The 27,874-nt window shown below is 38.6% G+C and overlaps 1 protein-coding gene across 2 annotated transcripts; it reads left to right on the top strand.

Moving 5' to 3' along the window:
* Positions 1-2,714: 2,714 nt before the first annotated feature.
* On the top strand, positions 2,715-18,712 carry LOC143884773 (LEAF RUST 10 DISEASE-RESISTANCE LOCUS RECEPTOR-LIKE PROTEIN KINASE-like 2.1). 2 transcript variants are annotated; one of them, XM_077388547.1, is made up of 4 exons: positions 2,715-3,497; positions 9,160-9,198; positions 11,481-12,483; positions 18,254-18,712. In XM_077388547.1, exons 1-4 carry the CDS (start codon positions 2,771-2,773, stop codon positions 18,357-18,359), a joined length of 1,875 nt encoding a protein of 624 aa, XP_077244662.1. In that variant the 5' UTR covers positions 2,715-2,770; the 3' UTR covers positions 18,360-18,712. The 2 variants fall into 2 exon arrangements, with proteins under 2 accessions (XP_077244662.1, XP_077244663.1); XM_077388548.1 differs by lacking the exon at positions 2,715-3,497 and adding an exon at positions 4,365-5,244 and having other exon boundaries at positions 18,254-18,699.
* Positions 18,713-27,874: the final 9,162 nt, after the last annotated feature.

The following is a 27,874-nucleotide window of genomic DNA, read 5'->3' on the forward strand; positions in this document are numbered from 1 at the left end:
AAATTTCAAAATGTCTGATGATAAGTTGGTAGTTGATCAACTCTATGAAATGCAACATATCATCAGTCAAGTTTGTCAACAAGGAGTTGATCTTGATGATACCATTATCATTCCCTCGATTATTGAAAAACTTCCACCATCTTGAAAAGACTTTAGAGGAAGTCTGAAACACAAGAAAGTTGAAATGTCTCTTAAGGATTTGATTCAATTCCCCCAAGTAGAAGAAGAATTTAGGCTTCGAGACAATAAAGAAGAGCCGCATAAACCAATATCCTATAAAATCCGGATAGTGGAAAATGTCAAGGGATCGAAACAACATTGGAAAGGCAGGCGAAAAATGAACCATAATCCAGGAAAATATTCAAATAATAATAAGAAAAGGAAGGGTTCCTGTTTTCATTTTGGAAAATCGGGCCACTATAAAGAGTGAATGTCATCCTTTTAAGGCGAAGTCACAAGCACCATCAAATAAGGACAAATATGTTGCTATGATATCCAAGATTAATATTCTCGAGGATGGAAATGCTTGGTGGATTGACTCGGGTGCAAAAAGGCATGTCTGTAAGGGCAAGAGTTTATTTTCAACCTATGAACCGGTTGAAAATGGAAGTATTCTTTGTATGGCCAAAAATTCGTCAATGGCAGAAGTCAAAGGAAAAGGAAAGGTAGAATTTGAATTCACATCCGGCAAATTTCTCACTCTCAACGATGTCTATCATGTACCTGAAGTAGAAATAATCTAGTGTTTGGAAGCATTCTTAACAAGAATATCTTCAAACTTGTATTTGAATTAGACAAGTTTATTCTATCTAAGGGTCCTACTTTTGTTGCCAGCAAATTTCAGAATTTTTACGCATTTTCTGAGTCATTTTTTCGCCACATTCTTATCCTCTAAAATCCAAGTTATATGGTCTTTATATTTAAAATAAGTTAGCATTGCCATCAGTTCTACTTATATGTATTCAAAGAAAATGTTAAGAAGACTGTCGCTATCAAATGGACCAGCTTATGGATCCGATTGGTTTGACCAACCGGGCAGAAGTCCGGCAAAATTGAACACCATCATCGTGTTCTAAATAACTTCTAGGTACTCGAACCATCAAACATTTTGTAAGGTTCTGTATGCATGAACCCGTTCTCAATATTCTAAGAGAAGAAAAGGAAATGTGGTCTACGATTTCAATTCAAATAAAAAATAAACCCTCGATTAATTCAGTAAGTACCGAAAATACCCTCAGGACCTTCGCCATTCAAGTTGACTTCAAACCTCACTGTTTCTTCTTGGACATACGGACGGTCGTGATGATACAAACATGCCCCCTTTTGGGACCCTAGAATCCAGGGGTTCCCATTGATCTAACTGTTAAGTGTTCATAGTCGTTCTCAATATTCAAAGATCAAAGGAAAGGAATGTGAGTCTGCTTTTCTTTCCATATTTTTCAATCACGCCAATAATATTAAAGTCTTTGATTGAAATTCAAACAAGAATATAGTCTCACTTAATTTCGTAAGTAATGACATTCGCGTGACATCAAACCTCGCTGTTCCTCTAAGATGTTTATCAGTACAACCTCTCTGTACTCTCAAGGGCAGTTTCGTCATTAAAACTCTACGTTTGTTAGACTTTTCTCACACTTGTCTGGTCTGGCCAAACCAATCAAAATAATTGAGAAGAAAGACTCGTAAAACCACCACGATTGGGGCGCCCATATCACCACAACCATGTCTTAATAATTACACAGACCAGGTTGTTTTTTTTTTTTTCTTAAATTTGTTTGTGAGAGCTTTTTGGGAACTGTTATCTTTTGACAGCTCTTTAAATACTAAAAGACAAGATCGGTTAGTGAAAATATCAAAATATGGTGGTGCTCATATCATTTCCCTTCGTCATTTCTAAATAAGGAGATGACTTTTTCGCCCCCGTAGAATAATGCACCCCCGTCTTAATGCTTCGTTTGGTTGCACAAAAGCGGCAGCCGTCGGAATTTGGTTTGGATTTGGCATGTCATTTCACGTTTGGTTGCCAAAATGCATTGGACTCCCTTGATTCTCTTGGATTTCTCTCATGTAATGATTGCTTGTCTCTTTCTTGTCCCCTTCTTCCAAAAGCAAAGAATTATGGTTGAATTTTCTAGGGAATGATGCTCTTTGTCTACTCTCTTCCCTCTTTCTCCTTTCTCCCTATATCGGTAATGATACAATTTTTCGAGGTAATTCTAGGAAAATCAAAATGCTTGTCTCCTCCCTTTGACTTTCTATTCCACTACTCTCCGAGCCACGCCAAGCAACCAAACGTATTAACGTGAATTGTGATCATGTTAAAAGTGGGGCGCATTATCCTGGGGGGTAGGGTTTGAGGGCTAAAAAATCATCGCACTTCTAAATATTATAGCATTTTTATCCAAAAGTAAGTGGAAATATCACTTGCCACGTACTTTTTCTAAATATTCAAACATTGGCCACTGAACATAAGTTTAGGAGAGTGAAATATCATCCCCTTTTTTGTACTTGGGACAGCCGGTGCTGCAGTGTATCAATGACTGCAAGAGGGGTTGATGTACTTAACGTGGGAAGGATTCAACAGACCTGATTGCCACGTACATTGAAGCTGGCTGTCCCATGTAAAGAAAAGGGTCGCACTTATCATTTCCCGAAGTTTAGGCTTTTTAAGACAAACGACCACGTACCAAAACAATCACCCAAGTACCCACCCAATTCCCCTTTCACAAACGTTTCTCCTCTCTACTCGAAACCTTGTTCTTCTTTTCCAATGTCACAACTCCATCTCCTCCTTCTCCTTGTCCTCCTCCTCACGTCTGCTAGGGGCGACCCTATCCAATATCTTAACTGCACTTCTTCCTTCACCTGCGGCAATAACGTCAGCATTAGCTACCCTTTTTGGCACATCGATGGAGGTAACAAATACTGCGGCTACCCAAACCTCGGCCTTTCATGCTCCAATCAACGAACTCTTCTTCGTCTCTCCAACAACGAATACTACGTCGATGATATCAATTACAAACAACATACCATCACACTCGTCGAGATTGACTGGACGGAGACATGCCCAAGGGCACATAACAACGTCACACTCAAAACCACACCCATGTTGTCCTTCAGCGGGGTGGACCTCAATCTTACCTTTTTCTTCAACTGCTCTTCTTCTCCTTTCCCAGCCGCAGATCCTCAACCCTGTCTACAGAGCGGAAATCTACAGACTTATACTGCTCTGTCAGTAATGATTCCGAGGGGTTTTGATTGGAGTATGTATTGCGAGGATAGCGTTGTGGTGCCGGTGATGGAGACGGCGTTGAACGGTCCAGCCGGAATGGGCGATATCGGCTCTGTGTTGATGCAGGGGTTTCAGTTGAATTGGACTTCGTATAAGAATTGTAGTGCTTGTGAAGCTTCTCATGGGTATTGCGGCTATAACACCACCAACGGGGATTTGTTGTGCTTTTGCAAGGATGGAACTTACAACACAACTTGTCCCGTCGGTAAGTTTTCCGGTTTCCATTCTCACTTTCTTTCCCATATATTATGGGTACTGATATTGGCACTGCCGTGTTTTAATAATTGCATGAATTGAGCTTGTCTTTTCATTACTACTTCGCTTCCAAGAGCTTTTGGGGAATTGTAATGAATCTTTTTCTTTTCGATAATCAAGCTGGGGTTACGCAAGACCGCCACTAGAAAAATACAACAAAAGAAATAAAGAAAGAAGAGAAGAATACAATACAAGGGAAACCCAGACTAACAAGCAAGGACAGAACTAAATTCTGTAATGAATCTTGACAGCTGTTTAAATAATAACAGACAAGACTCATTTAGTGCAATTATCAAAATATGGTAGTGCTAATATCAGTTGAGTATATTATTTGAAGGAATTTACGTTCCGACGCATCTGAAAAAAAAACCATTATAAAGAGAATGCCGTTGGTTGGGTGGCTTTCAGTGGGACCCACATGACACTCATGAAAGGTTAACCAAAAAGGAGCCACTGAAAGTAAACGCCAAAGCTACGTTTTCCATGGCCTTTCCCTGGAGGCTAAGAAACAAATAAAATGGGTGGAACTGCTAGGAAGGGGTGTGCAGATATCATTTTTAAAAGCTAATTGAAAACGTTTTAATACAAAGATGATGTGATAGTGGTTGGGCTTTTATAAGCTCAATGGTTTTGGACTTGTTTCTCAACCTTGATGTCCCCATCCCAGCTTACATAACCAAAAAAAAAAAGGGTGAAAATAATATATCTCCACCCCCACGCCCCCTCTAATTAAAAAATAAAATCACCACCTTCTCCTTTAAGTTTTAAAGGCAAAGAAAAACGTTATAGGGGTGAATTTATCCTGAACCATTCTCACTAAAACAGTTAGGGGGGGATATCGTTCCCCCCAAAGCAGAGACCATGATTAAAAATAGATTGTGTTGCCCAGGTACCAAAACAAACACCCAGCCACCCACCGAATTCCCCATTAACAAACGTTTCTCCTATCTCCTGGAAACCATCTTCTTCTTTTCCGATGTCACAACCCTATCTGCTCCTCCTGTTCCTCCTCACCTCAGCTAGCGGCGACCCAATCCAATATCTTAACTGCACTTTTTCCTTCAGTTGCGGCAATAACGTCAGCATTAGCTACCCTTTTTGGCACATCGATGGGGGTAACAAATACTGTGGCTACCCAAACCTCGGCCTTTCATGCTCCAATCAACGAACTCTTCTTCGTCTCTCCAACAACGAATACTACATCGATGATATCAATTACAAACAACATACCATCACACTCGTCGAGCTTGACTGGACGGAGACATGCCCAAGGGCACGCAACAACGTCACACTCGAAACCACGCCCATGTTGTCCTACAGCGGGGTGGACCTCAATCTTACCTTTCTCTTCAACTGCTCTTCTTCGCCTTTCGAAGCTGCAGATCCTCAACCCTGTCTACAGAGCGGAAATCTGCAGTCTTATACTGCTTTGTCAGTAATGATCCCGGGGGGGTTTGATTCGAGTAGGTATTGTGAGGAGAGCATTGTGGTTCCAGTGATGGAGACTGCGTTGAATGGCCCGGCCGGATTTGGGGATTTCGGCTCTGTGTTGATGCAGGGGTTTCAGTTGAATTGGAGTTCGTTTAGGAATTGTAGTGCTTGTGAAGAGTCTCATGGGTATTGTGGCTATAACACCATCACCCGGGATTTCTTTTGCTTTTGCAAGTATGGAACTTACAACACAACTTGTCCCATCGGTAAAGTTTTCGGGTTTCCATTCTCACTTTCATATATTATGTACTGATATTAGCACTAGGGGCGGCCCAGTGCACAAGGCTCCCACCATTACCGGTCAGGGTAGGGCTAGATATATGCAGCCTTACCCCTGCTTCGGAGAGAGGCTAGCTGTTTCCGTGACTCTAACCTGTGACAACCAGGTCACAACAGAGTTACCTTACTGTTACTGATATTGCCACTACCATGTTTTAATAAATGCACGAATTCAGCTTGTCTTTTGATTACTACTTTGCTTCTAACTTCTAAGAGCTCTCTGGGAACTGTAATGAATCTTGACAGCTGTTTAAATAATAACAGACAAGACTCGTCTAGTGCAATTATCAAAATACGGTAGTGCTAATATCAGTAGCGTATATTATTTGAAAGAACTTACGTACTTTCTGACGCATCATAAAAAAAACATCAGAAAGAGAACGCCCTTGGTCGGGTGCCTTTCAGTGGGACCAACACGACCGTCATGAAAGGTTGCAAAAAGGAACCACTGAAAGTAAACTCCGATGCTACTTTCCCCGGAGGCTAAAAAACAAATAAAATGGGTGGAAATGCTAGGAAGGATGTGCAGATATCACTTTTCAAAGCTAATTGAAAAAAAGTTAATACAAAGATGATGTCATAGTGGTTGGGCATGTAGCTCAATGGTAGAGGACCTTTTTCTTAACCTTGAGGTCCCTGTCCCAGCTTGTCCTGAATAATCTACTTGATAGGTTGTATAACTTCTAACCCAGAAGCACGTAAATCCTGACCATTTTCGCTATGCATACAAGACTGCTATATAGAGTCCTCAAACATCATATTCTTAGTATTAAGTAAGATTAGCTGTTGGATGAATTGTAGTTTCCATGAATCTCTAGTTGGTTGATCAAAGCAACATCTGACCAATCGGTCATATCCTGACTAACCATGACAAAATGGTTATACAGATAAAGCCATGAATTGTAGTTTCCATCAGTCTCTAGTTTCTCAATTGGCCATACAGATAAAGCCATGAGAAAATGGTTTACAAAATCCAAGCGAGTTTCGCTCATTTTCTCTCCCAATTGATTCAAACCTTCTTCTATCGATCCACTCACAGGGATTTAAAACAATTTCAAACGATCGATCTACTCTGAAATCAAAATTAAACCACACAGAGATTTAAAACGAAGTTTACCTTATGGCGAAACTCTTTGAACTCTACCTCGTGCTAGAATCTCTATCAAGCTTTTAAAAGCCTGTGTTCTTGATCATTCTTCACCGACAAACGTTCTAGGCACGACTTTGATACTATTTTATTGTAATCCGTCTAGCCTAACATGATATATATGTCATATACAAGAGAGAAGTAGTAAACAAATTATTTGCCATACACAATGAAGAAATAATTCTACATGGTTTGTTATATATTGCCGATATCCACAGGAAATTCAGAGAAAGATTCCACTATGAGCGAGAACAAAGATGGTTATAATGATTTTCTTTTTATCTAAAACCAACTCAGATACACAAAACCCTTCCCATAATCTTCTTATAGAAGACCTCGCTCTTCTCTCATAGTTCTCTACACGATAACTTTTCTCTCAATCTCTTGACCATTCACTTTCGAAAGGTATATAATACTTATATACAATTGGAGCTCTCATAAATAATATTGCTGCATAAATTTATATTCTCTCATATCTTTTTGCCCAGGCCTGGAACCTGATCGGTCGGCAACAACATTTCTACGTTGTTAATTTATACTCTCTCATTTCTAATACCCGACTAAAAAAAATCCAATCATATAAGGTATAAGAGATTACCTTCTAAGAAAACATTGTTCAAAGTACATATTGTACAATATTTTTTGTACGTACAATATAGAAGAAGGTAGTCAAGAAAATGGAAAAGAAAAACGACATCAAAATTCAGTGATCCCAAGCTCTCAAATCATATCTTATACCACTAACATTCTGACAGCACTGAAGGTTGTGTATATACAATATACATGTTGTGTATCTTTGCGTTCCTGCTCCTCTCAAACATCATGTGGTTGCTTGAAAAGCTTTAAAATCTTCGCTTTGGTTTCAGTAGAGTCCTTATCTAGCTTTTTGTTAACATTGCATAAGAAAACGAGATGTTCCACCAGTAAAATGTGTATTGTATCTTTCTTGCCTCAGATGCTGCTAACTGCTCGTCAACTGTGAAGATTTGGTATGCATGCCTTGAGTACCTTTGTTCCAAAAGCATGGTATCAGAGTTGTGACGAAATAGCTTTGGAGTATTTCGTTGTTTCACATGGTATCAGAGCAATTGCCTCACGGCATGTCGTAGATTCAGAACCCAACCAGCCCTTGATATTAAAAATCAAGTGTAGGCCCAATCAAAAAGAGGGGCCACATGTGTTACGTGTATGACCAACCTAGAAAAGAGGGTCCACAAGCGAGGGAGAGTGTCATAAATGATTAAATGACACAATGTCTATTAGCTTAAGCTTTTGGAGTAATTAGTTCTTTCACAGTCACTATTTAGAGACTTCTTCTTCTCGTTTTCAACATATTCATCTTAATAAGAGTAGCCTTAACTACAGACCCAGAATTCGAAGCTTACAAGCCTCAAACTTTAGGTAAAAGCTTAAATATAAGCTTCCCTTTCTGGATTCTAATATGGATTCCTGGGTTTTCATCTCACCGACAAGAACAACAAGCCCATCTTGGACGTGTCCAAAAACAACGCGTACTACATCTGAGAAATCTTCTACAACAGCCAATCACTTTCACACATTAACATAGGATCTATGGACAACAGTTGGCAAGACTACCTCACCCTCGATTGTACTCATTTCTGTTTTACTCCAGCAACTCTCATTGCCTCCTTTTTCAACTGTACTAATTTGCCTCTCAAATGACACAATTATTTATAGATTCTTCTTGCATCACCAGCCAAAGTCAACATTCTTTCGCCATGTTTGACGTAGACGGAGTGTGGAATTTTCCCAAAGCATGTGAGTCTATGGCTATTGCTCCTATTGCTCCCATTAGGAAGGACACAGTGCCTCTTTTCCTATATATTCAGACGTGTATTCGGTGTTTTTGAAGAAGAGTTTTGTTTTAGAATGGACTGCAACCAATTGCAGCATCTATGCGGGGAGCGGCAGTTGGTGCAAATTTAATGGGACGCTCTACGCTTCTGCCTAGATGGGTTCCATCTCAAGTCATGCCCTCTGTTTGGATGCAACAAAGCAACGGAACTTTCCCATCCCTTGGTCCAAATCCAGGATCCTAGTTACTAGATTTCCATGGTGTTACACAAATAAATTCAAAAGAATAAAAAAGCACACCAAATTGGTTGCCCAACTCGTGAACTGTGCTTGATTTACTCCTCGCTCGGCTTTGAATCTTCTTAAGAAACAAACATCTCGGATGTCGGAGTGATGGCCCCTTCTTTGGTTACTTGGACTTGTGGAGGAAACTTGAACTTCTCTTTTTTTAATGGAGGAATCTACAAAGAAATTTTCTTCTTGAGTGGAAGAAGGAAAAAGAAGAAGAAATTCCATTGATAACAAGAGAGAGAAGTTATGTGGGAGGACAGAGAAAAAAATAGCCGATCTTTCATAAGAGAGAAGAACAACCCTTCTATCCCATATATATATAGGAAATCCATAGAGGGCTTGGGCGTCCAAGTTATCCTGGATGACCATGCCTATCTTGGTTTCCCATATAGCTAGTTTCTAATATAATTTCATTATGTTCTTTCAAATGGTTAGTGTCAGACTTACTAGGAGATGAACTTGTTGATTGAATAGTTGATCTACTTTACATTTTTATCTTAATAAACGTGATATTTGAGGGAGCTGTACATTTATTTGATAGTGCTTCATTGCCTAATTTTACCTAATTACCTTCCTCATGATTTTGCAGGCCACCAAAGAAGCACAGTGACAAGGAAAGTCATTCTAGGTATATCACTGCAAGAACCAATTTCTTCTTTGTATTGATTTCTTCACTTAAGATGCAGTCTCTTTATTTTTTTAGAGCTAAAATCAATTTAGAGGGTTCCCTACTTCCTCATTGAACCACTCTCCACAATAAAATAAGTAAAGTGGATTCTTTAATGTCCTCAAGACATATTAAAACTATGGTCACTAGAAAAATATAGATCTAGGGTTCCCAAACAGCCAAAATGGAAACCAGGGGCATGAATGTCATTTCGTACACTCGCCCGAGGCGCCAAATCGGGTAGCTTCTTTTCAAATTAGCGCCCCAAACGGTGCCTAGAGTCAAGGTGGAGACCGACCTCCTTGGAAGTTCACCCAGTCAAAGAACTCCATGGAAAGCAAGTCGCTGAAACTGCCTTCGGCTCTCCTTGAGCCTATAAAGGAGAACCCATTGGCCAAGGTACACATGTTCTTCTTCGAGCCCCAATTTCATTCAGTGCTTCCTCCCGTCATCGCTTTCTGATCTCCTGTTTGGTGGTGCGTAGGACTTGATTCGAATGGTTTCCTCAGAGCCCAATTTCCAGGTCATTTTATTCTTTCTGCTGAGCTCATCACCATCGACTACACCACGCTCCAGTTCAGATCTCAGCATCAACAAGACCCATTTACCGAAGGACCTCCAGTAACGACTGGACATATCTAAAATTGCATTACTCGCACAATTTGAACCACAGTTACCAGGGTGGGAAATGAATTCGGGAAATGAAACATGAAACGGAAACGAGAAACGCATGAAAAAAAAATAGGGGAAACAAGAAACGAGAAACAATAGAAAATCGTATGAGAAATGTCTTAAGAAACACATTAGAAGCGTTGCCGAAAAAATAGGAAAAACACATACAAAACACAAAGAAAACACGAAATATGTGGTTTTGTAAATTTAAATTTTCTTAATTTCAAATTTCTATTTGAATTTTTCTTATTTTTATTTTATCACAATATATGCTATTGTTTTCTTTTTTAATATCTATTCCACATTTTTTGATGTGTTTTTCCAAAATGACTTTTGTAAGTTTCACACATATTTCCCACACATTTCACATTTGTTTTCTAGGAGTTTTTCATATGTATTTCACACATGTTTTATATAAGTTTCTCACATGTTTCCCATGCATTTTGGAAACATTTCTCCACATTTTTTTTTATCATGTTTAGTAAACATTTCCGAAACGTGTTTCCCACGTTTTAGGGGAAATGGGTTTCCCACACGCGAGAAATGCATTTTAGGGGAAACGGGTTTCACACTTGCCCAAGGAGTTACCGGCAACTATGATTTGAACAATATCAGTTTGTCACATGCTTTAAGATACTTGTCTTGCACTCAGTGTGTCATTTGTGTAACGTTCCAATGTTATCCGGAGTCAAACTAAGAAATGTTTTCTAACCCAAGTAAAATAACTAAAGCAAGGTAGGACACTTGGGCCATACATGAAAATATAGTATAGGAATTAGAAAAAAAAATGCTTCTCTAACACAATATAGGAAGCAAAAAAAATGCAAAGCTCTGATCTCTGCACCAATAGTACAGTCCGTGCATGTATGAAAATCATTCAACAATCACAGACAATCAGAAAATGTTACCTATCTAGAATTCATAATAATTAACTACAAGTAAATCTAAAAAAAGGGACGGCCCAGCCATTGATGATCTGGGGAGGACTAGAAACATCATCATCCAAAAACTTGCAGCAGGGGAATAGTAAATGAGAAAAGATAAATTTCGTTTGTTTTGCCAGGAAGACTCTAGTTTGATTTCCCACCTTGAAGAAGTGAGATTGTTTTAGTTTTCGTCTATGAGTAAGACATTTTTTTGGATCATAGTAGCTGCATAGTTCAGAATGTGCTAGAGGATGAAAGGCGCACTTTTCCGGTGAGACTTCAATTAAAGCCTGCAGGTAATTCCCAGGTGGATTTGGGTAAGCAAACCAATTGCTTTCCTGAGCAATTTATGGGTTAAACTAGCAATCGGAAAAATTCCAATGGCCTGTTTGGGTGTGGAACCTAATTGTATTGTGAGTCCAATATCTTCATAAATTAAGCATGCTCATATTGCAAGTGCTGACACAAATTTAACTTAAATGCAATTAGGTTGGACACCCAAACTACGCTTAAAAGGACAAGGTTTTTAAAATTAACGGCCACCAAAATCTCTCCACACAAATGTAGGACAGCAGTCAGCATGATGCACATTGCATTATATTCAGGTTGAACACCGTATTTAAACTCTCTCTCCTCCTCTTTCAGGTGTAACCATAGGAGTTGGGAGCTTCCTCCTGGTATGCTTACTTTTCTGGCTATCAACAAATAATATTTGTAAAAAGAGAACAGACAATGCTTGTAAAGTGGAGGCGTTTCTTGAGAACTATGGATCGCTCGTTCCACAAAGATACAGTTATTCAGATATCAGAAAGATGACAAGTTCCTTCATAGATAAATTAGGCCAAGGTGGATTTGGTTGTGTTTTTAAAGGCAAGCTCCATGATGGCCGTCTAGTGGCTGTGAAGATCTTAAATGAGTCCAAAGGTAATGGAGAAGACTTTATCAACGAGGTTGCAAGCATCGGCAGGACATATCATGTTAACATTGTCAGTCTTCTAGGCTTTTGCGCAGAGGGTTCCAAGAGAGCACTTGTCTACGAGTTCATGCCCAATGGTTCTCTCGAAAAGTTCATTTACTCCAACAAATCGATAACAAAAGACCTCTTGGGATGGGAAAAAGTATACCAAATTACCGTTGGAATTGCTCGAGGGCTAGAGTATTTACATCGTGGTTGTAGCACTCGCATCTTGCATCTCGACATAAAACCTCATAACATTCTTTTAGATCAAGACTTCTGTCCTAAAATCTCAGATTTTGGACTAGCTAAGCTATGCCCAACAAAAGAGAGTATTATATCGATGTTGGGTGCGCGAGGGACTATTGGATATACTGCACCTGAGGTATTCTATAGAAACATTGGACCAGTCTCCCACAAGGCCGATGTTTATAGCTATGGAATGATGATGCTAGAAATTGTAGGAAGAAGAAAGAATGTTGACGATAGAGTGGAGAATACTAGCGAAATATATTTTCCACATTGGATATACAAGCGGCTTGATTTATATGATGATCTAGGACTCCAAGGAGTTACGACAGAAGAGGAGGAGAAAACTGCTAGGAAGATGATCTTGGTGGGTTTGTGGTGCATACAAACAGATCCGGCAATCCGACCTTCGATGAATAGAGTGTTGGAAATGCTAGAAGGAACCTTTTGTTGGAAAATTTGTCGAGGGTACTGTTGATGATAGAAAACAGAAACTTGTTGCTTCAAGGCGTGATATCACTTTCCTTAAGACAAGATTCGCCCCCACTAGTAGTGTGCAAAGGGGATCCGCGAATTGCCTCCAAGATACAATGAAGCCTAGTAGGGAAGCCCTACTAATGTTTGATGACGCGTAGCACTAGCGGAATCAAACCCGAAATGCCCTTCCGAAATTTCAAGCCTTAGAGAAATCTCTAGATTCTGTTTCTGCAGAAAAACAGTATCTAGAACAGTAAACAAAAGAAAAACAGTATGTAGAAATACTTGGGGATTTTTGTAGGAGTGTAGAAGAGAGTGTAAAGTCAGTCAGAATTGCCAATTCGATTTCTATGTATAATGACTGAAGTTTGCACATTTTTTTTTATAGACCATCTGGTGTCTTTTCAGTGTGAAAAACACCTCTACAGGGCACCTTTCCAGAATGATTGAAATCTGACCGTTAGATCGCACCCATTTATATTGAACGGTCTTGATCGATCCTAGATGTGACTGTTGGCTTGAGTAAAACCTCTCTCCAACCCAGTCATCGTTAGATCAACCATCTATGGTGTGGATCGCACCCCCTTGGCACATGACCGTTGGGGAAAGGGACACAACCCATTTGATCACACCCTTTGACCGTTGGAGTCATGGGCCCGTTGGGCCGACCGTTAGGCCCGAACCGAAGCCCAACCCAACTGAACCATTCGGCTTGATGGGCCTGCGAACCATTTGACCCACCCATCCGACCGGTCCACCTTCATCTGGATCCACTATGCGCCCTATAGCCCATTGCCCATTGCCCATTGCCCACGCCGCGCGCGCGCGTGCGCGTGCGCGTGTGCGAACGGTGCGTTGCACCGTCCCGCGGGTCCAACCATGGGTTCAACCCAATGTGCAATCAACAAGAGTTAGAAAATGTAGTGCTTTATAAGCCCTTCTCTTTCTTTTCTCTCATCCGATGTGGAACTATCTTTTTCAACTACACTTCTACATCCTTTTGTAAAAGCAAATATTTCCAAGAAAACATTTTCTTTTTCCCAAACGCTTTTGATAAAACATTTTCCAAAACACTAAAACATGTAATATACATGATTTTGAAAATGCAAAATCACTAACAATCCCCCACCATTTTCAAAATCAAAGAAAATTTCCTCATCAGGCTTGGAAATCTTATGCATAGATGAAGGTATCTCTCGATTTGAACCTTCACTTAGTGAGGACATATCAAAGTTAACCAGAATTGCATAGTAGACGTATCTTTGAACTAGCTATTCTATTTGGTTAACCGGATACGTCTCACACACAAGATTTCACCTCTTTGGGCAATTTCTAAAACCGACACATGTACAGGCCTTGTGTCTATATCTTGGTTTCATGAGCGCTCTAGAGACTAGCCAGGTCTCATAGGAAGCGGCACCACTTCCACACTCACATAGGTAGGCTTATCAAGAGTGCCCCTGTAACTAAAACACTCCAACACTATGTTATAAGCCTATTCAGAGTTTAAATACTCAGCCTTCTCCTTTTAAACATTACAGGTACCAAGCACTTTACCTTGGGATGGCAAATAATACAGATTATAATGCTTGCAATCACTCCATATGATGTACTTGGACTCATTGAACTCAAGACTTGATGTTTATTCAAGTGTTGAGTTGATGTTCCATCATTGGTGACTATTGGTTAATGGCTTTAACCCCATCCCTAATGATGTTTTACACACCAGATCTCTTGCAAGAGCTTTAGTGAATGGATCGGCCAAGTTTTGGCTCGATCTCACAAAATCAATAGTTACTACTCCATTAGTAAGTAACTCTCTTATAGCACTATGTCTAAGTCCTATATGTCTGGACTTACCATTATAAACATGATTATATGCCCTTGATAGTGTGGCCTGACTATCACAATGGACATAAATCGATGGCATTGGTTTAGACCATAACGGAATTTCCAATAACAAATTCCGAAGCCATTCCGCCTCTTTACAGCATGCTGCCAGAGCTATAAACTCTGCTTCCATAGTTGAAGTTGTTATGCATGTCTGTTTCTTAGAGGCCCAGGAGACTGCTCCCCCACCAAGGGTGAAAATCCACCCACTGGTTGATAAATGGTCTGTACGCTCAGTTATCCAACTAGCATCAGAGTATCCTTCTATTACAGTTGGATACCCACTATAACATAAACCATAGTCTATAGTTTTCTTTAAATATTTTAAAACTCTATAGACTGCATTCCAATGAGAAAAACTAGGATTACTGGTAAACCTACTAAGTTTACCTACAGCATATGCTATGTCTGGCCTAGTACAAGTCATAGCATACATAAGACTACCAATTACACTAGCATACCCTAGTTGAGAGATAGTCCTGCCAGTATTAAGATACAACTTTATATTTGGGTCAAAAGGTGTTGAAATGGGTGAACATTCAAAATGGTTAAACTTTTTAAGAACTTTCTCAATATAATGTGATTGTGTTAGAATAAGACCATTATCCTGTCTTATGATTCTAATACCCAAAATCACATCAGCTTCACCCATATCTTTCATATCAAAGTTTTGAGAAAGATATGATTTAGTACTTTGAATGCTTGCAATATCAGTACCAAAAATTAACATGTCATCAACATATAAACAAATAACAACACCTTTGCCGCCCTTAAATTTACTGTATATACATTTATCTGATTCATGTATCTTATAACCATTTGACACTAAGACTTTATCAAATCTTTCATGCCATTGTTTAGGGGCTTGCTTAAGCCCATACAAAGATTTGATAAGCTTACATACTTTATGCTCTTGGCCTGGCAGAATAAATCCCTCAGGTTGTTCCATATACACTTCTTCATCAAGTTCACCATTTAAGAATGCGGTTTTAACATCCATCTGGTGAATGTGAAGTTTGTATATGGAAGCAAGGGCAATCAACACTCTAATGGTAGAAATCCTAGCAACAGGTGCATGTGTCAAAGAAATCAATACCGGGTTTTTGAGTAAACCCTTTGGCAACTAACCTTGCCTTAAACTTTTCTATGGTCCCATCTACTTTGATCTTCTTCTTGAAGATCCATTTACATCCTATAGGTTTAGACCCAGGTGGTAGATCAACCAAAATCCAAGTTTTATTACCCATGATAGAATCCATTTCGTCATTAATTGCTTCTTTCCAAAAAGCAGCATCTTGTGACTTTATGGCTTCTCCATAGGTTTGAGGGTCACTTTCTATGCTAAAGTTTAACAAGATAGAACCTTGGAGTTTTTCCCTTGTCCCTTCTACCAGGTAGGTTACAAAGTCAGGGCCAAAACTCCTATCCCTTCTATCTCTTGAGCTTCTTCTTATTTTACTAGGTTGTACACTAGGTTCACCAACTTCTGTTTGTGATTCTAAATGATGATCTACAGAAGTTGTAGGTTCAATTTCTTTAGGAATTGAAGTGAACCTATTTTCATAGAAAAAGGCATCTCTAGATTCAATTATGGTATTGACATCTATAAAATCATTAGGTTCTATAACTAAGAACCTATAGGCCTTACTGTGACTAGCATATCCCAAAAAGATACACTCAATACCCCTTTCACCTAATTTTCTTAACTTAGGTTTAGGGACTTTAACTATAGATCTACAACCCCAAACTTTAAGGTAACTTAAGTTTGGTTTCCTTTTCTTCCACAATTCATAAGGGGTTATATTAGATTTCTTACTTGGTACCCTATTCAAAATGTGACAAGCTGTAAGTAAGGCTTCACCCCAAAAACTTTTATTTAAACCAGAATTAACAAGCATAGCATTAATCATTTCAGTAAGTGTCCTATTCTTCCTTTCTGCTACACCATTTTGTTGTGGTGTATAAGGGGCAGAAGTTTCATGGACTATGCCTACTGATTCACAGAAATGAGGAAAGTGATATTCACCACCTCTATCTGATCTGAGACATTTAATGCTTGTTATACATTGGTTTTCTACTTCAGTTTTATAAATCTTAAATTTTTCTAAAACCTCATCTTTATGACTAAGTAGATAAACATAACAGTACCTAGAATAATCATCAATAAATGTAACAAAGTACTTTTTACCTCCCTTTGTAGGAACACTATGTATGTCACATACATCACTATGAATTAAATCTAACAAGTTAGAAGTTCTATCTACTTTAGGAAATGACTTAGTGATTATCTTGGTTTGCATGCATGTTTTACATCTATCTACTAAGTCATTTTCATATTTAGGAATTAAGGTTAACTTAACCATATCATTCATTTTCCTAGTATTTACATGTCCTAAACAATTATGCCATAAAGATAAAGAAGAATCCAAAACATAAGCAAAGACATTCACTTTATTGATATTAAGTTTGAACATCCCTTCATACATATATCCCTTCCCAACAAAAGTACCCCCCTTAGAAAGAATGAACTTGTCAGATTCAAATACAAGTTTGAAGCCATTCTTGTTGAGAATGCTTCCAGACACTAAGTTCTTTCTAACTTCTGGTACATGGTAGACACCGGTTAGAGTGAGTCGCTTGCCGGATGTGAACTCAAGTTCCACCTTGCCCTTCCCTTTGACTTCTGCTGTCGACGAATTTCCCATGTATAACACGCTTCCATCTTCAACTGTTTCATAAGTTGAAAACAGGTTCCTGTCTTTACAGACATGCATCGTCGCACCAGAGTCAATCCACCAATCATTGCCATCTTCAAGCATATTTGCCTCTGAAATCATGGCGACAAACTTTTCTTTGTCTGTTGGTGCACCCGACTTCTTATCCTTAAGAAGTCGGCACTCACTCTTGTAATGGCCTGGTTTGCCACAGTTGAAACAAGCACCCTTTCTTTTCTTATTCTTATTAGTATTCTTTTCAGGGTGTTTGTTTCTCTTCCAATTGCCTTTTCTTTGTTGGTTCGAATTCTTGACATTTTCCTTCTTGTCTCTGATTCTTGACTCTTCCTCAATCCTGAGGCATTGAGCCAAGTCTTCAATAGACATTTCCTCTTTCTTGTGTTTTAGACTTTTTCTAAAGTCTTTCCAATTTGGTGGAAGTTTGTCAATAATTGACGGGACAATGAATGAATCATCAAGAAGGATGCCTTGCAAATGAATTTGATTAATTGCATGTTGTATTTCATGTAATTGATCAATAACAGACTTATCATCTACCATTTTAAAATTTAAAAATTGACTCACAGTGAATTTCTTGCTACTGGCATCTTCCGCCAAGTATTTGGCTTCAAGTGCATTCCAGATTTCACTTGCTGATCCCATGCCTTGATATATGTCAAATAGTGTATCTGACATAGCATTTAGGATGTGCCCTTTGCAAATGTAGTCATCCTGTTCCCACTTCATCCTTGCACGAGCCTCCGCCAAAGTTTCATTTTCATTTGCCAATAAAGCGCCACTATGCGCCCTATAGCCCATTGCCCACGCCGCGCGCGCGCGTGCGCGTGCGCGTGTGCGAACGGTGCGTTGCACCGTCCCGCGGGTCCAACCATGGGTTCAACCCAATGTGCAATCAACAAGAGTTAGAAAATGTAGTGCTTTATAAGCCCTTCTCTTTCTTTTCTCTCATCCGATGTGGAACTATCTTTTTCAACTACACTTCTACATCCTTTTGTAAAAGCAAATATTTCCAAGAAAACATTTTCTTTTTCCCAAACGCTTTTGATAAAACATTTTCCAAAACACTAAAACATGTAATATACATGATTTTGAAAATGCAAAATCACTAACACCTTTGAGAGCTTACAAATGCCACCAAAGCCATATCTATCATCTCCAGCAAGATCACCTCCTGATTCTTCTGCCACATCAATTATCATAATAGAAGGTTCTCCTTAGTAATGTGTCCGGATATTGGATCTCCTAGTAGGCTGCTCTTACTTTCCATGCATCAAATCTTTAAAAAACAATGTAGTTTGGGGTTTCTAAGGATCATTTTGAAAAAATGAAGTCCATACTCATTCAGTTTAGTAGTGGCAGTACCTACTTTTTTAGCGTGCTTCTGTTTTTTGTTTTAAATACATATGTTCTAAATGTCTATGTTAGTTGTCTTCTTCATCTACGTAAAGCAAATAAACATCACATGGAGACTATCTATGATATATCTAGTCCAGATATATTGATGTGGATGTAAGTTCTGTATTCTCTATATTGCAAATTGCAGATTATTGCTGCATCTATGGTCTGATCGATCTGCTCCAGTACAAATTTGTGAACTTTAATTTAGAAACTATAGATGCAAGCATTTCATACCTTATGCCTTGTTTGGATTGCAAGAGAAAACATTTCTGATGGAATTTTTCTTGGGAAAAATTTACATTCCATGATTTAGAGTGCAATGTTGTGATTATGGTTAATTTGGAGGGATATGAACATAAATTGAAAGCCAGTGTAAAAAAAAGTGGTTCAACATATCTTTTTTCGTGGATTAAAATATTAAGAAATTTCAGAAATATTTGTCCCTTTCAAACTTTTCCAAAAATTTCCTGCAATCCATACCGATCCATAGTGATGAAGAAATTCTTAGATTGTGATGCAACTAAACTTGGAACATCCAAACTAATGGAAAATTATATCTGCACTCCCTGTTTTTTCTCTAACAAGTATAAGTAATAAGAGCTATCAGTCTGTATTAGCAACCATCCAAGACTCTCCCTATCATAATCTTATTATGACACTACAAGAAATCCTCTCCTTGTGTGGAAACAAGACTACAATCTCGAACAAAGACAAATTAAAGGAAGAATGTGTTTTGATCATTTCAAATTGCGAATACAATTTCTTTCAAGAATTTCAAAGAGGGTGGGCCCGATATTAGAAAGGGTTTAAGACATTCCGATTGTAGGTTGCTATAGATATATCTAAAGATTAGGCTTGAAACCATTATCGTTTGTGTTTACACCCATTTTTTATTTTGAAATTGGTTTTGCGTGACAACTTATTGATTGGTGACATGTTCGTTGGAGTCAAAGAAGTTACATGCTAGCAGTCATTTTCCAAAAGGTGGAGACAAAGTTATCTTTAAACAAGGGAACATGTGAGAGTGAAGCTGAAGTGGATGGTTATTGCAAGTTAGAAGGTGGGGCAATATTGAGCAGTTACAAATGAGGGCTATAAAAAATAGCGACAGCTTCAGAAGAAGAGGTCCTAGAACCAAACAACAAAACATGTCTTAGCATTTATCATTTATCTTTACTTTTCCTGCTGTCATTTACTTTTTGTAGTTGTAGCTTGCACTCATGAATTAAAGATATGGTGGAATGGATTCATCTTCTCAGTTGAGCATTTCTCCTTAACTAATTATCCCTGCAGTGGCAACTGTTTCTATTGTTTAACTAAAATGTTAATTAGACATTTCTCGATCCTGAGTCATTTGCATTCCTTTAGACACCCCCATTTTGTTCTGCTTTAGCCAACAGAGGTTTCGTTAGTTTTCCTCCCTTTTAGAGTCAATTCCCTGTGTTTTCCCATCATTCCCAAGTCATTTTCTCTATAGGATTCCATCTTTAAGATATTATTCCTACTTTGTAGGATAATTCCATAATTTCTCTCATTCCCAGAATATTCCAAGTCATTCCTATCGGTTTTCCTTAATGTTTCCACACCATTTACTCATTTCCACAATTACCCCAACTTTCCCCCGGTATTATCCCTCACTTTTCATTAGTTTTCCCTCACTTTCTATCACTTTTCCATCATTCTCCTTTCCATCCCTTTTTCGGCCGAATTCTATTAGAGGCAAATCTATTGGAGCTTGGATTTTCTTTGGTGATTGAGTTTTCTACAAAAAGGTATGTCTTTATGAATCTTGTTTTCTGACCCTCTGTTAGAGAAAAAGAACGAATTGACCTTGTAGGATTCCCAAGAAATTCGTCAATTTCTTCTGGAAGCAAATGATTATTCATCTGCTTCTTACATTTCATGAATAGCTGGGACATTGAGGAATATCCAGAAAGGCATTTCGGGAATCGATCTGATTCTATCTCTGTTTGTTCTGTTTGAAGAAAGGAAGTATCCCAGAGAATCGATCTTTCTTTTAGTTGTTGAATTTCTTTTTGATTGACCAATAGATGATATTCTGAAACCTCATTACTAATGGAATTGAAATGATCTTTGGATTGATAAGAAGATCCTTTCAATTGGCTAGATCTTGTGGAATGTTATTGAATATTTGACAATACATTATGTACCTTCTTTAAAAAACCGATCCTTGTTTACCTACGACACATTTTCTAACCAAATCAAATTCTCTCTCGATACCTTCCTCAAAAAATCCAATTCGTGTTGATTCTTCCCCCAAACCATAAAAAATGATTTCCCAACTCTATTAGGGTATATATTGACCTTTGCAAATCATTTTTTATGGGCTTCGCAAATCATTTTTGAACCCTAAATCTCTCTCCAACTCTCTTGTGCATTGATTTTGAGTAAACTCGTTTGAGATTAGATTAGGCTATATTTATAATCTGCTTTGAGAGAATTTGTGTATTCTTGTCTGCAATCTTGTCTCTTGGTACATTTCTCTCTTTTATGTGTGCTCTCATGTTTATATCATCATTACTTTGATAACTAAACTTTAGGCTTCACATGTATCTTTATGACTTGCTAATTGGAGCAATCATATTCTTAATCAAATTTGTAAATTAAATAGGGTTTTGAGCATATATCATTACTAATAGTTTTACTGAATTAATTGAACTTGATCAAGTAAAGATAAAACTAAGGAGAACTTGTAAAAGTCTCAAAAAGGCAAAATTTTACAAAGACAAATAATTTACGCTCCTCTTGGTTGCCAAACTGGGATTTCAATTTTATATTGTTAGGAATTTTAATATTTAGTAGTTTCTATATTTTAGTAGTTTGGAAAGTTAGCTTTTATTACGGGTCTATTCTTAGAGTTTTTTCTATTTTTTTAGAAGTTTGGTGGTTAACTTTAGAAAGCTACTAGAGTGAGGATTTATTTTTGTTATAAAACACGTAGGTGATATTTGAAAGGGAACTTTCATTGATTTTATGAAATGACATTAAAAAAAGAGAAATGTGTATGTTTTCCTTTTATCTTCTTCTCCAATTTGCATCAGTAGCTGTGTGTGTTTAACCTTAATAAAATGCTCACACATGAGCAGGCAGGCTACATGAATTTCGGTTTCGCAAGTGCACACTCTCTTTATCGTGGTAAACGATAGCCACACTCTTGTTTTAATACTTGCACACTCTTTATTTTTCATTTCACTGTGCTTGTGCGTTATTCTTTTGGCCTAGACAGCTTAACGCCTGTCTAGATAAAGGGTAGATATCTTTTTGAAAAATATTTTCCAAAGAAAATGACGTTTCAATTATCCGGCTAAGTCATGTTTATTTTCTGGGCCAAAAGTTTTTCTTTTTTCCAGAGGAATTTCCAACCAACAGACCTTTGATGTTTGTTTTTTCGGAACACCTATTGATAGATATTTTTGGGGCCAAAAGTCACCTTTAACTTTTTTTACACACCAAAGTGATCATTGGAACTAGGGCTGCAACTCGGGTCGGGCGGGTCGGGTTTTGGAGAACCCAACCCTACCCGAGAAATATCTCGGATCGGGTCGGGTCGGGTTTTTTTTCGGAAAACCCACGATTCCCAAGCCCGGCCCTACCCATGATAAATCTCGGGTCGGTTCGGGTCGGGTCGGGTTTTTTCACGTTGACGCAATTTTTTAAGGAAAATTCTTGTTTGGCAAGGCAACTCAACTCATAGAAGCAGAAATTACACTCACATTACACTTGAATCAAACAATGATGTAATTACACTCACATCACACTTGAATCAAACAATGTTGTAATCAAACAATGTTGTAATTACAATCACACAATGCTGAATCAAACACTTGAATCAACTCAACTCATAGAAGCAGAAATTACACTCACATACAGTAACAATGGGTGCGTGGGTTTTCACTTTTAACTTTTAACTAACAATAGAAAAAAATGTACATACTATAACTTATGTAACTCGGGTCGGGTCGGGTCGGGTCGGGCCCCTTCAAACCCGACTCGACCCGAGATTCATGCGGGCTTTTGAATGCTCAGCCCGGCTCGACCCGAAACCCATGAAACCTGAACCCAACCCAGGCTATTTTCGGGTCGGGTCGATGCGGGTCGGGTAAAACCCGGCTCGAGTTGCAGCCATAATTGGAACCAACCCAGTCCAATTTTTATTTAGAGGGATCTTTTATTTATGATGGTATCCCTTTAAATCAACCATAATCATATCAAGTCATGGGAAGAATACATTTTCCCACGATAAAATCTTCTCTAGATCCAAAAGGCCAGCAATTCCAAAAGGAGAGAAATTATACCACCCTTGATATTCGATCCAACAGCAGCCTCTTAAAATAAATAAACTGAGCTGCTGTTGGATCAAATATCAAGGATGGGATGATGATTACGTGTTTATACGCCCATTGGTCGTATAATTTCTACCCAAAAGGGATTTCAACATCGAATCAGAATGAAATGAGGAGTGCCATAATTAAAACAAATGTGGCCGATATTTCTCGGGGAATGACTTTCTCCCCTCTGACGAATAAAATCCCCCCTTCTAATGTTATTCTCGTTAAGTTTTCAAGGCAAAGACAAAAGTTAAAGGGTTGAATTTATCCTCAAGCAGTGAACCATTCTCACAGAAACCGTTAAAGGGGGATTTCATAAGTTTGGGGAGATTATCATTTCCCCATTTTTATCATCAGCTCAACATCATCCCCTAGTAGACAATGCAATACACTGAACTATTAATATTTAAAGACGCGTTCCCCAATTGTCAAGAGTCAAGATACGTGACCTGAGATTCAATATTCATTCCCTTGAATGCATTTTTGTATCATCATTTTTCAGGTGGGTTAAGTAAAGCGTGTGAATGCAAAGCTTGTTCAAAGGTCCCTTTAAGCAAATAAGGGTCATATATAGTTTTTTACCCATCATACTCAATGGCTTCCAAATTGGCCTACATATCCAATGGGAAATGATATTTTCCCCCTCACAATAAAATTCCTCCACTTAAGGCTATTAGTTAAGTTCTAAAGGCAAAGAAAAACAGTCAAGGGGTTGAATTTATCCTCAAGCAGTGAACCATTCTCACAGAATCCGTTAAAGGGGGGATTTTATCCGCTTAGGGGGGGGGGGGGGGGGGGGGGAAATATCATTTCCCTATGGCGGGCGGCTAGTTTATCCTTTGCTTTTCTCAAGTCATTTTTGGGAACACCATTTATCTTCTCGTTGAAGTGTATAAGTGTATTGTTTATTTTGAATCCTACACTTATTAAATCCAACGGGTAAGATAAGTACGAAAGTGAAATGACTGACGGCTTTATGAATTTCAAAGTTTTTTCTCATAACTAGCCAGCTGTTAAAAAAAGAGAAACTAAAATCATCTTTCCATCTAAATGTCCAATTAACATCAACTGTTATTTTATTTTTTTGGAAAAATTGCCAACGGTGACAACAAAATACCAGAATTACCAACGGGGAACACTTTGGAAAAATTGTTTAGAGAGGGACGAAATGGGGTTATCAAGTCTCTAAAATGGGGTTATCAAACTCTCAAAAGGGTGTTATCAACCCTCTTTCACAATTTTTCAAAAGTGTCTCCCTCGTTGGCAAGTCTCGTCCCGCTGGCGATATTTCCTTTTTTTTCCATAAAAGCTAGCCGGTTACCAACAAGCCTTCATCTAATAATCTCTCTCTCCCTCTAACGTCCAATTAACATCAACCGTTAGTTTTTATTTTCATGACTAGCCGGTTACCAAAAAACTCTCTCTCTCTCTCTCTCTCTCTCTCTCTCTCTCCTCTCCATGATCACGGTCTCCCACTGTCCTGTAGATGCCTATTCAAGCTCTGCATCACAATCTCCTTCATGCCATCTCCGTTCCATGGAATCAGCGTCCCACACAACAGAAAACTATCCGGTTCCGATTTTTGTCTCCAGACGATGTAATCTCATAGAACCCTAGCTATGCCTGACGTTTGAGTAATCGAAAACTTAAAAATACCAAAACAAATTGTAGAATGTTACGTTCCTAGATGGGACCCAGTTGTGATGGCATAAATTAGTTTGGATTTTATTAATTGTAGGATTTGCCTTGTAGTTGTTTGGGATGTGTTGGAATCTAAGAGGTGGCTTTTCTTTAACTAACTTGTAGTCAGGGACGGAGCTAGGAATTTGCAAAAGAGGGGGCGAACAAATATTGTCATATAATAATTAAGAGGAAAGCGTTTCTCTGCACGTGCGCAGGGAGCTCCCTGCGCAAAAGTGACTTGAAAAGCCACCAATTGGTTCGTATGGCGGGTCCACCTCTGTGGGGTCCCCAAAAAGTGACCAATCGGTGGCTTTTTAAGCCACTTGTGAGCAGGGAGCTCCCTGCGCACGTGCGCAAGAGCACTTTTCTCAATAATTAATAAATCTTTATAAAAGCCTCAAAGGCATCATGATATTAGAAAAAAACCAAGAAAAATGAGTTAACCAAATACTTGAAAGTAAATTTTCCATGGCAAAAAATTTCTCTTCTTCCAAACAACCCCTAAGAGATAACCATTATTTCAAAGAGAAAAATGATTAAAAGAAAGTCACTTCTACAATAAAGTAGGATACGATTTAATTTTTGTAGAGTAATAGTTTTGAGCAAAAAGGGATTGCCCACATTTTTCACTTAGGACAGCCCCTCAAGTGAATTTTTGACTACTCTTTTACATTGGGTTGTCATGTGTAAAAAGTGGGCAAGTATATCATGGCCAAAAAAACGGGAGATGTTTTAGTAAACAGAAAGATACGCAATGCAAAAGTTGGAAAGGGCAATTGCATCATTCATAAAAACCAAGAAATAAAAGGGGGCCTATTTTGGGAATTTAAATGTATATGAATTTTTTTTTTAGATTTTTTAGGGGGGAAACTGCCCCCCTCCCCCCTAAATCCGTCCATGCTTGTAGTCATCCTTCTTAGAGGAATGAAGAAAATTGTTTCAGAAAGTGTCTTTGTGCACATAAGAGGATTGATCCTTCCCTCGAAGTGAATCAAGAGGCTGATCTTACCTATAAGAAGATCAATCAAGTTACAAACCGATTCGGGTTTGTAACAATTGGTATCCGACCAGATTGATCCTACGCTATAGCTATTTCTTCAGAGATTTTGGATTCGATGCATGAAGATCTTCAGAAGATCAAAGCACTTGTTTTGGAAATGGTGGAAAGACATCGACGGTTTGTTGAAGGCTTGAACAAAATCGGGACAACGATTGAAAAGGCGTGCACAGTGAAAAGGAAATGGTGAAATAGAAAAAGAGGAGAAAAAAAAGAAGAGAGAAAAAAGTCAGCTATGAGAAAAGGCAAAAAAGCAACAAAAGAAAGTTCGTCACCGAAGAGTCTACCGTTCATCTCATACTATCAAACACCAAACGAAAAGATCATCACCTACAACCATCCATGTATCAACGTTCCAATCATTCCAAAAAGACACAACGAAGGAGTTTTAATGAGCAACATAGTGAGAACTGTTTGATGATGGAACTGCCGCGACCCTTGGCGTTGACATGCGAAATTATGACTAATTGCAAGATAGAGAAGAAGAAAATGAGGGAGACAAAAAAAGACTTTCGAAAAATGAGCAAGATCTGATTTTTCACCAATTGATCGGTGCTTATTCTCCAACCTTGGGGACAAAGTTGATTTCAAGGTGGGTGGGCTTAAAAAATGTGGATGGGCTTAAAAGGGCTTGGGCACCCTCATCTTAATGGCTAGCTTTTAAGGGTGAGTTCTACTCGGATCCCAACAAGTGGTATCAGGGCTGGGGCGTGGTAACCCTGGTGTACGCTCAAGGATGGTGGAAATCGCTCGGGGAATATCTCGATAATCCCGGTGTGCCTCCGAGGATGGTGGAATTCCCTCGAAGAAGATCACGTAGTTCCCACGTTGCCGCTGCGTGGAGAGGCGAGATTATCCATGTTGCTTCTTCTGCTTGGAGGGGGAGATTGTTGGGGGGTTCCATGCAAAAGCAAGATCCCACATCAGAAAAGTCAAAAGATGTGGATGGGCTTAAAAGGGCATGGGCACCCTCCCCTTAACGGCTAGCTTTTAAGAGTGAGTTCTACCCTGGTCCCAACACTGATGAATGATTTACATAAGACAACAGTAACATTCGATGGCAGCCTAGACAAAGCGATGGAGGAGAGACATATGTTATTAGGGGATTTGAAATGTTTTGGCTCGGATTTTGGCCATAGGTAGGATGGCAACTCATTGACAAAGTCCTCTCAACTATCACTAGGTCTTTCCCTGTTTAGAAAATGAGGTAGCTGAGCCTGTATCTTTGATTTCTTCAGCTTTTGGAATGTTCAAAAATGTCACGAACAGGTGATTTTTTAGTGTTTTTTTTCTCTTGATAAGTACTTAACACTGGTTAATTGCTGGTAGTTGCCCTCCATCCGTTGCTCAAACATTTGGCGTTAAGAGGCATGAACTTCGACTATAATGGGGCGAATTTCGCAGGGCACCCTTTTTTTCATTTAGCTGGGATACCGGGTCACTTTTTTGTCTTTTGCGCATATGTCACAGCCATGGTTTTAAATTTCGACAGAAATCTAAAATTTCGGATTTCGGTCCGGACCGAAACCGAAATTTGCCGAAAGTTGGAAATTGTGAAATACCAGATTTCGGAATTTCGTTAATTTCTGCCGAGATTTCAAGAAAATCTCTCTTTGTTCACAACAGAGGAATTATATGATGAGTAGGCCTACAAACACGTTAAGGTAGTACAATGAAAGAACCATCGTTGATATTTGATCTAGCAACAGCTTCCCAAAACGTGTTCAATTAATTTACAATGAAAGAGTCAAAGATCCCTCCAAGTTGACTTCATACCTTGCTGTTCCCATTGGATGTATGTCAATCTAAGTTCTATGTCCGGCCTCTCAAGGGCAGTTTCGTCATTAAAATTCTGCCAATTTACACAATCCCCCAAACCAATCACAAGAATAAAGAAGAAGAGTTCATAAAATGTTTGGATTGCAAGAATTTTGTTGAAAAGTTTCGAAGAGAAAAATATTTCTAGAATGCCCTACTTTTTTTACACACCAAAAATGTTCATTGGAACCTTAAATGAAACATAAACATATCCTTCCCTCTAAATCATGGGAAGAAAGCATTTTCTCACGATAAATTTTTCCATCAGAAACATTTTTCATGGGAATTGATATGTCGACTTTTTTTTCCAGTTTTTCCAGTTCTTTTAATTTGCAATCTACTACTATATAGCCACAAACATAAAGAGAATTCTTCTTTTTTTTAACTCTTGATTTTTCTCCTGCACTCTATTTCTATAGTTTTAAATG

Source organism: Tasmannia lanceolata, unplaced genomic scaffold (assembly GCF_043159265.1).
Source record: "Tasmannia lanceolata isolate RefF3 unplaced genomic scaffold, GAP_Taslan_0.1 ptg000008l, whole genome shotgun sequence".
Taxonomy (NCBI): domain Eukaryota; kingdom Viridiplantae; phylum Streptophyta; class Magnoliopsida; order Canellales; family Winteraceae; genus Tasmannia; species Tasmannia lanceolata.

What these genes read in the sequence shown, in the direction of transcription:
- LOC143884773 (XM_077388547.1), top strand. Translation starts at nt 2,771, where the DNA reads ATGTCACAACTCCATCTCCTCCTTCTCCTTGTCCTCCTCCTCACGTCT. An exon ending in GACAAGGAAAGTCATTCTAG is followed by an intron (nt 9,199 to 11,480) that starts GTATATCACTGC and finishes CTCCTCTTTCAG; the next exon opens with GTGTAACCATAGGAGTTGGG. An exon ending in TTGGAAATGCTAGAAGGAAC is followed by an intron (nt 12,484 to 18,253) that starts CTTTTGTTGGAA and finishes AATCACTAACAC; the next exon opens with CTTTGAGAGCTTACAAATGC.